At 39.7% G+C, this 14,890-nt stretch overlaps 1 protein-coding gene across 1 annotated transcript in view; it reads left to right on the top strand.

Moving 5' to 3' along the window:
- Window positions 1-656: 656 nt before the first annotated feature.
- Window positions 657-14,890, top strand: part of LOC116713305 (pyridoxal kinase-like) — a 64,486-nt gene continuing 50,252 nt past the window's right edge. The window contains exons 1-3 of the mRNA XM_032553424.1: window positions 657-905; window positions 984-1,124; window positions 10,368-10,422. Of these exons, the coding sequence (XP_032409315.1) occupies window positions 1,044-1,124; window positions 10,368-10,422 (136 nt within the window). The 5' untranslated portion in view covers window positions 657-905; window positions 984-1,043. The remainder of the gene's footprint in view (window positions 906-983; window positions 1,125-10,367; window positions 10,423-14,890) is intronic.

Here is a 14,890-nt window from a genome sequence, read left to right on the forward strand (position 1 = left end):
TTGGGTTTATTAACTATGAAAATCAACTACAGAGGGAAAAATTAGTGGAAGAAATTAAGTTTACTTCAAAGGTGAGTTAATTTTTCTTCACTGATTCCAAAATTTCTAAACTGAGATAAACAGAAACCCTAATGCAGACATATTGGATTATTAAATTGGGCTTCGTGAAGAGTCTTTCACTTTCCAAGTTGGAACATAAACTTTAGGAGGCCTTCTGGCTGTTTTTTTTTCTATTTGAAACTCAGACATATTCAGGGGATTAATAAAACACGTTATGCTTTCACCACCAATCATTTACTGCCACTGTACTGTATGCCTGTGGATGTGCTAAACCAGCTCCGGCTGTGCTGTGCAATGTGGTGACATAAAAAGCCTTTACCAAGTCAAATCTCTCCTCAGTCACGACTCTGCCAGTGAAATGGTGTGAGTCACAACACAGAAAACACATCACCAAAAATACAATAAAAAAATGCATCCTATTTTAAGCCTATTTAAAACACAAGTCATTGCTAGATATTGCATTGAATGATTTGGATATATAAAACTGGAGGAAAATAATGTAGCTAAAGAGAAAATGATTGAAATTTGCATTGATTTAAATCCAGTACAGTGCTGACGTCATCCTTTTTAGGCGGTCACAGAGACTGCCTGCACGTAAAGCCGGTGTGCGTGCATTTTTAATGTATGTCCTTGTTAGGGGCGACCCTGTTTGTCTGTAACTCGCTGTTCCCTTTAAGGATTCACATGAAAATGAGCCACAAACAGCGGCGTTACCGGTAACAGTAACGTTAAGGGTCGTAATAGCTGTTTGTGTGCGCTCATTCGCACGCGCTCTCTCCTTCATTCAAACACACACATCACTACAGTCGCCGCCGCACGCGCTCTCCGTCACATCTGTGTGAGAGGTTAGAAAGCTAGCTAACGCGGGTTCTTCTCTGTTGTTATAGAGTTAAAGCGGTGTTTTCTCGCGTTGTTATGTGTAGACGTGGTTGTCTTTGAATAAGGGATTATCTACATTTCCCCTCGGCTGACCGGGAGCCGCCATGGAATGCCGTGTTCTGTCCATACAGAGCCATGTAGTCCGGGGATACGTGGGCAACAAGAGCGCCTCTTTCCCGTTACAGGTAAATGCAAACTGCATACACTCATTATCGGACAGCGGGCGACACAACACCCGTCACGAACACGACCCTGTCTGAGATGCCAATTAACACAGTACGTTCCTGACTTCCTGTATTTCTGTCTTCCAGCTATCTTCTACCAAAAAACAGAACAAATTTATATACATTTTCTATAGATATACGTTTACGTTCTAGTAAGTTCACATAATTATAATTAATAACCTCTTCCAAGCTGTTATAATGTGCTTTTATTTGAAAGCGTTTGTCAATTAAAACTTCCATTTTACTATTCTGATCATTGCTATACAGACCATTCTAATATTCTAAATATAAAGGTTAACCCTTTATAAGACAGGTGTTGCGTAAAATGTTGTGTCCCTGGCGCATTTAGTCCCTCCTTTCACCAAATCCTCCGCCTCCCTGATGTACTTTCATGCGAAAAACGTTTATTAAGGTCACGCTTGTGGATGAACGCGTATCGGGGACCAAATGACATGAAAACCCGTCCTTCTCTTGCGGGTTCGAGGCACGACACCTGTCATTGAGGATGCCTGATAATTGAGTCATCATGATGTTCTGGGAGGTCTCGTTGTCCGTCACCTCAAAACCGGCGCTTTTCATTCACCAAAGCGACGGAACAAATAGTACGATCAGAGTGGAGCTGAGATAAATGACTGAAATGTCGACTGCTCTGTAGAAATCACGAGGGGACGTGTGTAAGCAATTTAAATACAAAAAATAGGATTTAATAACTATTGCTTGATTGAAACATTAATATCAATCAGCATAAGGGAAGATGAACTTTACATGACATTCTAAACGTGGTACACCAACATAATGCTGTTAAGCATTTTTCAAAGATTGCATTTATTGCCTATGCAATCATTTAGTCAGGATCATTTACTGTTCTTCATTTTGACATATTTAGAGTTAGTTGTGAATTTTCTTACAATGTTGTAGCGTTCTACGTTTAACAGGGCTCACTCCAAGGTGCTGTTATCTGGTGTAAGGTAGTTATCTTTATCAAGGTACACCAAGGTCCTTAAAACTATTCCTTCATACTCTTACAACAGTTTAATTCGACCCGTATATTAGGGTGCAGACAGGAAAAAATAAGAAAAAAACTTGGAAATTGTAGATTAATGTAAGACATTTTTTAGAAAAAACTTAGAAATTTTCAGTTTCAAAGGCCCAAAATTTTTCACTTTGGGAAATTTTTTTTTTTTTTTTTTTTTAGAAAGATCTCTCTCATGTTTGAGACTTTTGGAGCTTAGAAATTTGAGGGGGGTTTTTTCCTAGAAATTTTCTTAGAAAGCATTGCCTAGGTGTGGAATGGTTTTGAGATTTTCAGCTGGATTTGACTTGGGGACTGAATACAAATGCACAGAGACAGTAGCATAGTACCCAAGTAATTGTAAAAACTGTCAAACAGAATAAATTCTAGAGTGGTGGTCTCAAACTGCAGTTCTCGAGAACCGGTGTCCTGCAGCTTTTAGATGTCTCTCTGCTTCAACACACGTGGATCCAATATTATCTCATTATCAGAGCCTTGTAGATGCTAGTGAGAGAGTTTAGCCATTTAATTAAAGTGTATAGGAAAAGAGACAGAAGTTGAAGGACTCTGGCCCTTGAGGAATGCGGTTGAGACCACTCATTTTGGGTGCACTGATTGCAGTCTTCTGGCTGATCACTGATCCCTTGTCTGAAAAGTTGTTAAATTTAGCAACAAAGTACCTGAGTGAAGTTGGCTCACCTCACCTTCTTCAAATTAAATAAAGTTGACATCACACATTTCTGTTGGTTTGTGCAGCAATTTATTTATTTTTTTGCCATTATAAGTTGTGAGATTTTAGAAAAAAAAAAGTTTCCAGAGGTTACCAGAGATCAGCCTGCTCCCCATTAACAAAATCAAACACTATTTATATTAATTAATTGTACTCTGTTTGTGTAGCTAAAATGTTTGTCACTGAATACATTTGATTTTGTAAATGTGGAAGGGCTGATTGACTTTTGATGTCCTCTGCAAACATTTATTAATGTCTTTAAAATGATGGCAGCATAAATGAAAACATTTTTCGGAACAAACGTTTGACACTAATTTAATTTGAAGAAGGTTTGAGGGACCAACTTCACTCAGGTCCATTGGCATAATTTCTCATTGATCTTAATGAGAAATTACGTAAATAACAATAATAAATAGACAAATTAGAACTGATTTATCAGAAGGCCGAATTATCGAAAAATCCCTAGCTCACAACCTTTTCCAGTAGTTATGCTAGTGTTAGACATTTTTCAAGTTTCATTCTGTCTTTTTATATCTGAATAGTCTAATTTCAGTGGTTCAGTGATCTACTGTATTGGGCAGTCTGTATTAATTTGAAAAAGATCCAAACCTCTAAAAACAAACAAAAAAACCCCTGAATGAACAAGTGATTGTTTTATTTTGAAGTCTTGCAAACTCTTCTGACTTTTGCTGTTGGCTCATTACCTACATAAACAGTAATAAAAGTCTTGCCTCAGGGCGTTTTTTTCCAGTGTCTTACAAAGAATCATAACAAGCTCCGTCTAAATGAGGCAATTGATACGATATGTGAGAGGACATTAAGGGTATTAGCTCCTTCTGGCAATGAGCGTTGCCATCATGTCTCCTTTACGACGTCCATTGTTGACAGTAGGATTACAGTAAGTGTCTGTGCATTAGTAATAATTACCCTGATGATACAGGCTCTTCGGTGGCTGGTGGAGGTCGGTGTGAGGAGCTTACAGTATGAGCTCCATCATGGTGCTCGTGGTGAGAAGTGGCCCGGGTTTATTTTTAGCCTGCGGCACACCAGGACTTATTTGGTGCTTCTCTTAATGGCTGTTCCGCTTTGATGCTTGTCATCAGAGTTCAGTGTAGTCAGTAATCTTTAAGCACTACGCCCTATTAAGGCTCATTTGTACCACCTTAATGGTAAAGTAATGCAGAGCAGCAGGGCTGGTCTCAGTACACAGCCTCGACTCAGGCAGGTCACAGTCAATGTACTCCTACTCTTCAAGCTCTACAACTCCACTTTATGGATATTACAATCAAAATCCCCAATTCATTCTAAAAGAATCAGTTTGGATGTTACAACAATAGAACAACAAGCTACAGTATGTACAATGAGGATAATTTGCTTTATAATGTTTGAAAAGCTCCATTAGCTTATCTTATTAGCATTCTAAAGGGATCGGCCAATCAGGATCCCTTTTGTCCCTGATCCAAGTCATTGTCCCAATTACTTCATTCACATTGAAGTTCTTGACACTGCAGGACATTCATTTAGACCCAGCAGGAGTTTATGCAGGTCAACATTAAATATATCTGGCTCCAAACATTCAGATATGTTCCTAAAACTCATGTTTTCTTGAGTGCTAGGTAGCACATGTTTATTATAGTAGGTGTCCACCGATAAATCGACTCAGATTTCCTTAATTATGGGTGATTGGCCGATCACCCATAATCAGGTGATTATGAAGCTGATTTTATATCCTGATAGTATCTACCTCCACAAAGGTATAAAAATTAGCCACTGTCCTCATCTGCTCTGCTGTGAGAGGGGTTTGACTGACTGACTGGACCACCAGCTCATGTCTGCTTGATGCAGTTAACGATAGCCACACCACTGTTGCCAACTCAGTGCCTTCTTGCTATATTTAGCAACATTTCATATAAAAAAAGAAATTGTAATTGGCCAAAATCGTAATCAGCAGGTTGGACTTTATAAAGATCGGTCTATCGGCGATCAGCCAGAAAACTGCAATCAGTTCAGCCTTGCATAATAGGGCTGCTGGATTATGAAAAAACAATTATTAGGATTATTTTGGGCAATATTGATATCGTGAATATTTAAAACTGATTATTCATTAAGTTGGAAGCAAAAAGGTGCATTGCGTGGTGTAGCAGTAGCACACTAACATCAGTATTTTAACATCGGTCCGGTTATGTTTATCTCTGTGTTGCCCTGCAACAGACTGGTGACCTGTCCAGGGTGACCCCGCCTCTCATCTGAAATGTCTCACTGGAGATAGGCACCAGCACCACTCCCAGCTCCACTAGGCACAAGGGTGAACAGAAATTGGATGGATGAATGGATGGTATCGGTCTGATAAATAAAATATATATTTCCATCTTGCTGCCGTTTTTCTGGTGGAGAAGGTTGGACATGTGACAGTGATGGTAGGACAGTAAAGGATTGTGGGGAGTTTAACTGAAGCAGAGAAGCAATGGTGTGGTTAGCAATTAGACACTGATATTGTGCTACATTTTTATATTGGTGTATCTCTACTTAGAAACTTACACAAAGTTACAGTACAGTAATTATTTGAATGTTTTTTTTAGTACAGACCGCATTAACAACCTGAATAGATCAATTTATACAATAGAAATGCAGTAATTCATTTAGGACAAAGGCAAGATCATTTCTGTATCCAACCTTGACTGTTAGGGACTGGTCAGTAGTGGCCTTACGCCTTTGTGATTCATTGGCAGTCGGATTGCAGACAAAGCGGGTCTGGCTTGTCTCTGCGAATGCTGTTTCTGGGGAACACCAATAAGTGCTGTCATGAGTCTCCAAACGTTTACAGTAACACCTGAAAAGTAGCTAGAATTGCAATTAATAATTTTAATAAAGAATAAAGTTGGTGAGTGGTCGTAAAATTTGCTCAAAATATTCATTTAGCTTCAAATGGAACACACGCTAAATTGAAAGCAGTCTACTGAATTCTATCCTTCCATTGTTGATATCTGCTTATCCTTGAAGAGTCGGGGGCAGATCTCATCTGCTACAAGCAGTCACAGGGAAACTCAACCTATGGAAACATGGCAGTTTTGAAAAAAAAAATAAGTTTTGCTCTGGGATTAGGATGATATTTCACAAAACTGCGATAGAAATTATTTTTTTGCATCACACGAGTCATGGGATCAACAGCTGGATGTTTCTACTGGCGGAAATGAATAAAGAGACGACAGGAAGTGGCAGGAGGATGATGGCAGCAGAGCGGCATGTTTTTTATTTTTTAATGACGCTTCGCATGAACAAACTTGTCTGATTTTAATTGTGTTTCTATTTAGTGGAAACACGGCAATTGTGAAATTGTGCTTTTTCGACATTAGCAGCTGGAGTCATACTTCAGGTTAATTTTTATGTTGTGGTTCCAACTTTTAGTGCCATGGCACATTGTTCTCTATTAATGTTCACCCGGAAATAATTTTACATGCGTAGACATATGTAATACAACTGTCCAAAAATATCCAAATGGTTTTCCTTGCCACAGATTCTTGTCCACAGTGGTAAAAGTAAAAAAATTAGGTCAAATCTGGCACTGTGGGGAATTTTGATTAAATAAACAAGTGACAGGTCAGTGAAGAGGCTGCTCAGCTTTCAGAGTAATGGCCGTGATTCAGCTGGTGTAAGAGAGAAGGGGAGGATGATGACTATGATGTCCGCGAGCGTGCTGGGCATCCCTCTCTCCGTTCTGTCATAACGGAGACGGCAGCGTGAGGAAGACACGCTCTGATTGGCCGCCACAGGATTATTCCTGATGACGCGAAGATGAAGACAGAGCTGAGCTGCTGGGGATAAACTAAACAGAAAATCTGAGAAAGTAGAGATGATTCCCAGCATGGGTGACTCAACAGAGGTTTTTTTGTTTCAATAGCTGATTGCTTATTTGTTTATTTCAAATATGTTCACACTTATACACCATGATGCATATTTATTTGTTTGAAAAGGAGGTAGGTAGAAGCATAAACTTGTCTTACTCTACACCTTTTGTTACAACTTCAATATTTGCATTATCAGTACAGATATTTACTTTTCAATGATTCTTGAGAAGAGGGACAAAACAGGTCCTATGGATAAAGCACAAAATTTGTATAAAATATACACGAAATATAATTTTTTCAAATATCTGACTAAACTAACCTGGGCCATGAGAGCACAACAATGTATGTTTTATTGGTGTTTGCTGAATATTTTTTATTTTAAACATTGCAGTAGGTGGATGGTGTCTTTAAAATCCCTCGTCCTGGAGCAGAACTCAATACATTATAATAGTTTAAAACAATTAAAAGAATACTAAGATATTATGTACTATATTATGACAATAAAGTATAAGTATTCAAATAAATAATTATAAAAGTATCAATAATTTGATATAATAATTTGAATTAAAAATAATTTTTATATATTTTTTAACTCCGCAATGAACGTCTTAAAGTCAGCCATAGCCAGGCTATGTGGAAGTCTTGTCTCATTTATGCATGGCGTTCTCCAGACATCTGTCAGCAGCACAGAAAGGAGTGGCCACACACACGTGTTGAAATGTGTAGTAGCACACTATGATGTACATCACACTATCAGTCCTAATTTCAGAAGATCAGGACAGGCATGGTTCCAATGGCCAGTAGGCAGTTTCACGATCACCACAGAGCTGAAAAGTGGTCTTGTTTGATTGAAGTTCTTGGGTCATCTGCTAATTGGAACACAGACAGAAAAACAATCACAAAACAAACCACGTTTTAGGGACTGTAATCGGTATAATGATGAAAAAGTATCATAAATGTCTTACCTCAAGAATGTGAAGGACAGCGTCACTCGCGAATCCCAATATTTCTTGTAGATGGTGCAATACGTGATAGAGACGTGTCTGGAAAAGGCTTCACCATGGCAATGGCTTGGATTACTTGAAAAATAAAACAAGTCTTATTTTAGTTAATTTGCTCAAATACAATAATACAGGAATTCAAGATGCCAAGACAAAGTCATTTTAATTACTTAAAAATTACTTAATTATTTAAAAGTGTGTTAACAATGGTTTTACCACTCCTATAAAGGAGACACTACTTTAGAGTCATTGCTTTAAACACAACTCACAATGAAGCCTACAATCACCTCTATATGTCAACAGAGGTCTCATTATTTTTTGAAAACTCCATAGAACTGAGTCTCCTTTTTGTTATGGTCAATATTAAATATCTGATGGCAAACAGACCTAGATAAAAACTCAAACTAAATTAAGCTTTATTACAGTTTATTACAATTAGCTTCTGATTATAGTTTCCAATTTGGGAAGCTTTTAAAAGGCAACTACACACAATTTTTTACTACATCTCATGTTTAATCTGCTCTATTTGAATAATAAAAAACAATACCTAAACTGTTCAAACCTGAACTAGATTATTACGCTAATAGTAAAATCATTCAAACCTTTTTTGTTATGTCTGAAACTTTTTTCTGATTTGTGAAATAAAGTGCCATATCAGGCTGCACAGTGGCGCAGTTGGTAGCACTGTTGCCTTGCATCAAGAAGGTCCTGGGTTCCATTCCCGGCCGGGGTCTTTCTGCATGGAGTTTGCATGTTCTCCCTGTGCATTCATGGGTTCTCTCCGGGTACTCCGGCTTCCTCCCACAGTCCAAAAACATGACCGTCAGGTTAATTGGTCTCTCTAAATTCTCCCTAGGTGTGAGTGTGTGCATGGTTGTTTGTCCTGTACGTCTCTGTGTTGCTCTGCGACAGACTGGCGTCCTGTCCAGGGTGAACCCCGCCTCTGGCCCGGAACGTAGCTGGAGATAGGCACCAGCAACCCTCCAGACCCCATTAGGGACAAAGGGTGAACAGAAAATGGATGGATGGATGGATGGATGGAAGTGCCATATTAGATTATTCTTCAAACTGGGACTACTTAAATTCACAAATCAAAAATAGTGTTTGAAATATCCTGCAAACAGTTTGGAATAATCTAATATAGGCTTTAAGTCTAATTGCATTTAAGTTTTTAAATTACAGCAGATTAACCATACTCAAGCCTAATATTAGGGGAATATGAGGCAGAATTGCCCTTTAGCCATTTCCGAATCAGAAGCTATGAATGAGAAGCCACCTTAGCTATGTAAAAAACACTGTAGCTACCAAAAACTCGTGTCGATATTATTTTTAAGCAATAGCTATTGTGGTTAATGACTGTTCAGAGCTCATATTCACAAGAGCAGCTCTTTAACCCACGGGGGGAAATTGGCATGTCATTACATGCTAACTTGCTTCAGAATTAGCTTATCTTACAAAGACAGACAACTGCAAATTAAGCTTACCTCTCAGTACCACAGTTGTAGGATGTATGCACAAAAAAGGTCTTCCATCTTCATCCATGTCCAACCGAGATTAGAGAATTTGCCAAAAGTCAATCTTATAAAAAGTACAGTTGATAATCGCTTAGCTAGGCTGATCCAACTGAGTTAACGTTAATCAGTGCAGTTAAACGATCTCTGGCGTTGCCGTTAGTGATGTGCGGATTGATACTGAAATATTGATTCTTTCGATACCAGAACTTAATGCTTTAAAATCTGTTGTCTCCTTCTCCATAAGTCCTTCTCAGATATTAACTAAACGATCACCATGAAAAAAAAGAAGAAAAAAAAACTCAGTCTAATCCACAGTTCAGCCTTTCTTGTGAAAGTTTTACCTACAGCTTCATGTTTTTGTTCAGCACCTCACATGTTTGTTGAAAGTCACATGCTGGTGGTGCCCATCCAGCAGGATACCTTGCAGAAAGCACGCGCTGCGCTCTCAGGAGCATACAGACGTCCCTCCAAGGTCAAAGTTAATTTGGAGACTTGTTCTGGCTGGTAGGGACGGTGAGGTTTACAGGGGTGTTTCTTCTCTGAAAGTCACAGTGAATTGAAAAGAACAAAGAACCCATTCATTCCGCCCGCTTTAGTCCAATTAAACAAAGCTGTTCAGATAGTGACAGACTGCGCATATGGATGAGCCGTGAGCCTGCCTCTTTCCACTCCGAAAAGACACCAAGTGTGTTTTTATTTTTCTTTATTTGCTCTGTAGATTTCTGCATGAATGTTACAGTTGGATTGTCATGTTTTTTTAAATCTCCCTTTCTTTTAGTTTGTTTTACAGAATTTGCTGTGCAGTAATATTCCTTTTTTCATCTAGAGTTGGTTCTCTTTTAGCAGTTCCAGGGCACCAGGGTTTTCTGCGTATTCAGCTATAAATACCTACACCTAAGTACTGCAAAAATTACAGACAGTGGGGTGATGGTGAAGCTTTTAGAGGCTACAAAAGTAAATAATGAAAAAGGGTTAAGGTTACATTTGGGTTTGTGATGCTAAAATGTCTCCAAACGATTACTTATATCAACCTAGAAATGTTCATTACTGGAGACATTTTGTTTCTGCTCTGATTCTCTTCTTCTTGTGTCTTTGTGTCCAGGTTTTAGGGTTTGAGGTGGACTCCATCAACTCGGTGCAGTTCTCCAACCACACAGGTTCTGACTGTCTTTCTGAGGGAATGTTTTGGGAGTGTATGGTATAGATGGATTGTGTGGGTGTGTATGAGTCAGTCAGTGCTGCTGAAGTCGTGATGAGATTTTAGAGTATTAACAGAGGTGGCTGCTGCCACAGGGGGCCACCCTGAAGCTGAGGGGTGGAGAACAGGAAGGAGTGGGTTTTTTCAGGTCAGCAAACAACATTTCAACTCCATAATACTGATGTACTCTAACTCTCTCACATTCTTTGCCAATAAACAAAACAAATTTTTTTGACATACATGCAACATGTCACATGTGGCAGAAAACTGTGGATGTGGCACCTTTTAAAGTGAGGTGTAACAGTCACTATTTTTTCCACTTCCAAAACTGATACCACTATCTGAGGTTTAGTGTCGGCCGATACCGGTCCGACACAGAGAAACATTGCTGAACTGACTGAAACTTTTTTTTTTTTTTTCTAGACACAGGCATGAACTGAATTACATATTTATTGATAACTCTGCACCAGTAGCTCACACTTAAATACACCAATAGCTTCACAAGCTTGGTCAGTCATGTAAAAACAACAACTTTAATTTGTTCAGTCAGAGCAACTAGGAGTATAACAGCCAATGTTAAATATAAAGCAACTAAAACTGGCAAAAACAACCGGTTGACTATTTTTACATGTTTGACCAAGATAAACTGCAACAAGCCTTCTTTCAAATGGTTCAGAAAGTGTAAGAATTCTAAATATAATGTCAAATAAGTTATATTCAAGCCTAGAATTAGACTGAAAGATCTGCCGTTAAGGATTGGACACATTGTCACCGACACCTGATCTAGATGGGGGTTTTTTCAATATTGGTATCAGTACATCTCTAATGCCATAAACATGATTTTACTGAGGTTGGTACTAAAATTGTTACCAGAAAAAATGAAGACATTTCTATTATTAGTGAAACACAGTTAACTTATTTCTGTACAGTTCACCTTTAAAGAGCTTGCGAATTATTTGTACCCTGCAGTGTCAATTTCACAGCTCCTGCTCAGAAGCCACCTTAGCTTGTGTATTTGTGGCGTTTTATGTACCTCTTTCATGTTTGAAGTCTTGGCAATTTGCATTTATTAGAGTTAAAATGTTAGAGGCTAGACTGGCATAATTCTAAATGTTCTCTAATATTTTTGTTTTGACGTACTTTACAGAAAATATACACTGCTCAAAAAAATAAAGGGAACACTTAAACAACACAATATAACTCCAAGTAAATCAAACTTCTGTGAAATCAAACTGTCCACTTAGGAAGCAACACTGATTGACAATCAATTTCACCTGCTGTTGTGCAAATGGAATAGACAACAGGTGGAAATTATTGGCAATTAGCAAGACACACTCAATAAAGGAGTGGTTCTGCAGTTGGGACCACAGACCACTTCTCAGTACCTATGCTGTCTGGCTGATGTTTTGGTCAGTTTTGAATGTTGGTGGTGCTTTCACACTCGTGGTAGCATGAGACGGACTCCACAACCCACACAAGTGGCTCAGGTAGTGCAGCTCATCCAGGATGGCACATCAATGCGAGCTGTGACAAGAAGGTTTGCTGTGTCTGTCAGCGTAGTGTCCAGAGGCTGGAGGCGCTACCAGGAGACAGGCCAGTACACCAGGAGACGTGGAGGAGGCCGTAGGAGGGCAACAACCCAGCAGCAGGACCGCTACCTCCGCCTTTGTGCAAGAAGGAACAGGAGGAGCACTGCCAGAGCCCTGCAAAATGACCTCCAGCAGGCCACAAATGTGCATGTGTCTGCACAAATGGTTAGAAACCGACTCCATGAGGATGGTATGAGGGCCCGACGTCCACAGATGGGGGTTGTGCTCACAGCCCAACACCGTGCAGGACGCTTGGCATTTGCCAGAGAACACCAGGATTGGCAAATTCGCCACTGGCGCCTTGTGCTCTTCACAGATGAAAGCAGGTTCACACTGAGCACATGTGACAGACGTGACGGAGTCTGGAGACGCCGTGGAGAGCGGTCTGCTGCCTGCAACATCCTTCAGCATGACCGGTTTGGCAGTGGGTCAGTAATGGTGTGGGGTGGCATTTCTTTGGAGGGCCGCACAGCCCTCCATGTGCTCACCAGAGGTAGCCTGACTGCCATTAGGTACCGAGATGAGATCCTCAGACCCCTTGTGAGACCATATGCTGGTGCGGTTGGCCCTGGGTTCCTCCTAATGCAGGACAATGCTAGACCTCATGTGGCTGGAGTGTGTCAGCAGTTCCTGCAAGATGAAGGCATTGAAGCTATGGACTGGTTAGCCCGTTCCCCAGACCTGAATCCGATTGAGCACATCTGGGACATCATGTCTCGCTCCATTCACCAACGTCACGTTGCACCACAGACTGTCCAGGAGTTGGCGGATGCTTTAGTCCAGGTCTGGGAGGAGATCCCTCAGGAGACCATCCGCCACCTCATCAGGAGCATGCCCAGGCATTATAGCGAGGTCATACAGGCACGTGGAGGCCACACACAATACTGAGCCTCATTTTGACTTGTTTTAAGGACATTACATTAAAGTTGGATCAGCGTGTAGTGTTATTTCACTTTAATTTTGTGTGTGGCTCTAAATCCAGGCCTCCATTGGTTAATAAATTTGATTTCCATTGATGATTTTTGTGTGATTTTGTTGTCAGCACATTCAACTTTGTACAGAACAAAGTATTCAATGAGAATATTTCTTTCATTCAGATCTAGGATGCGTTATTTGAGTGTTCCCTTTATTTTTTTGAGCAGTGTACATTGACAAGAGTCTCCAGGACTTGTTACTAATTGGAGAGTTTTTTCAATTTATTTTGTTGCACAAACACCAAATCCAGTATAAAAATCAGTAAATTGTTCTTGAAATACAAATACGGTAGTTAAAGAAAACTACCGTACTTTTCCTTCCCTCCTCATGCTCTTCATTCCTTCCTCCCTTGAATCCCTGTGTTCTTACTTCTTACCTTCCTTGTATTTTTCATTCTTTCCTGGTGAACATTCTTGTATCCTTTAGCACCGCCTCCCTTCTATCATCAATTCCTTCTATACCTCTTTCCTTTTTCCTTGTATTCTTCCTTCCTTTCTTGTGTTCTTTCTTGTTCCCTTGAATCTATTCTAGTTTAATCTTTTCTACCTCTTCTATTTAATATTTAAAGCCAGGAGGATATGGAAATATCTGCCATATATTTATACAGAGCTTTTCTTTTTTTTTTTTTAGCATTTTTAAAAAGTCTGTAAAAGTTGAACCTTGAGTCAGGAAAGGTCTAACTCATATTGTTGACTCAATTGTTGACTGCATGGTGTTTTTTTATGATTGTGTATTCCTGTGTTTTAATGATGTGAAGCACTTTGAACTGCCTTGTTGCTGAAACATGCTATACAAATTAATTTCATTGATTGAAATGTATAAAAAGTTATCCATACCAAAATATACATGTTTTTACACTTTGAAAAGCTTTGGATAAAATAAATTACAACAATATTCTAATTACTTTGGGATTAAAAAGGTATTTTTAAAGTTGAATAAGTATAAAAACTCTGTAGGTTGATATAGAGATGGAATACGCTTTTTTAAAAACAAATATGATTTCAACAACATTTGAGCTACTTAATTGCATATTGCCACCGATGTACAAAGTGAAAGTCTTGACTCTTTAACAGGCATGCTTGTGGCAGGAATTGTGTTTAATTCCTCAGAAACTGACTGATCTATGATCGTTGGATGGCTCTGAGGGCAGTCTGCATCATCCTGTCTGTCTGTGTCACTTTACTTGTTTTGATCTAATTGCCAGTCCTTTGAATGAACAATCTGCACTGTGTGTTCTTGAACTGATAGGTGGCCTCAGCTGATGTTATTCATCCCAGCAGAACTAAAAGAATGAACCAGCAGCGGGCTAAGAAAACAAGTAGTTTGTTCAGCTGTCCCAAGACAGAAACACAAAGCATATACAGATTGTAAACGTCTTGTCCTTGTTCCATAATCAAATGATCTCGTCTAAGATTAGTCAAAAAATATCCAGATGTTTTTGAATTTCTTTAATCTTATCAATGCTGACTACAAAGACTTTGATATTATCACTTTGCCAAAATCTGTTTTTCCAAGTGATTTTTTTTTTTTTTTTTCCCCAAATCACTTTTGGCAAAAATTGAATTGGGCCAATATTTTTGGAAGGTAACAAAATAAATTAAAGCTGCAAGCAGCCTCGGGCGGCCCTCGCAGCAAGCGCCGCTCCGGCCTATTGGCCACCGCGGGGGTTCCGGCCACCGCAGAAGCTCTCGCTCGGTTTCCAGAGCCGCAGCCCGCTCCCCACCGCAGAAGCTCTGCCGCAGTTTCCAGCATCGCCGCCCGCTAGCCGCCGCAGAAGCTGTCGCGCGTTTTCCCCGCCCGTCCACCGGGCGACACGCGTGAATGCGTTCGGCGGCGCTCCCCGACGACTGTCAAAAAATCTGA

This window comes from Xiphophorus hellerii, chromosome 22 (assembly GCF_003331165.1).
Source record: "Xiphophorus hellerii strain 12219 chromosome 22, Xiphophorus_hellerii-4.1, whole genome shotgun sequence".
In the NCBI taxonomy this organism is placed as follows: Eukaryota; Metazoa; Chordata; class Actinopteri; order Cyprinodontiformes; family Poeciliidae; genus Xiphophorus; species Xiphophorus hellerii.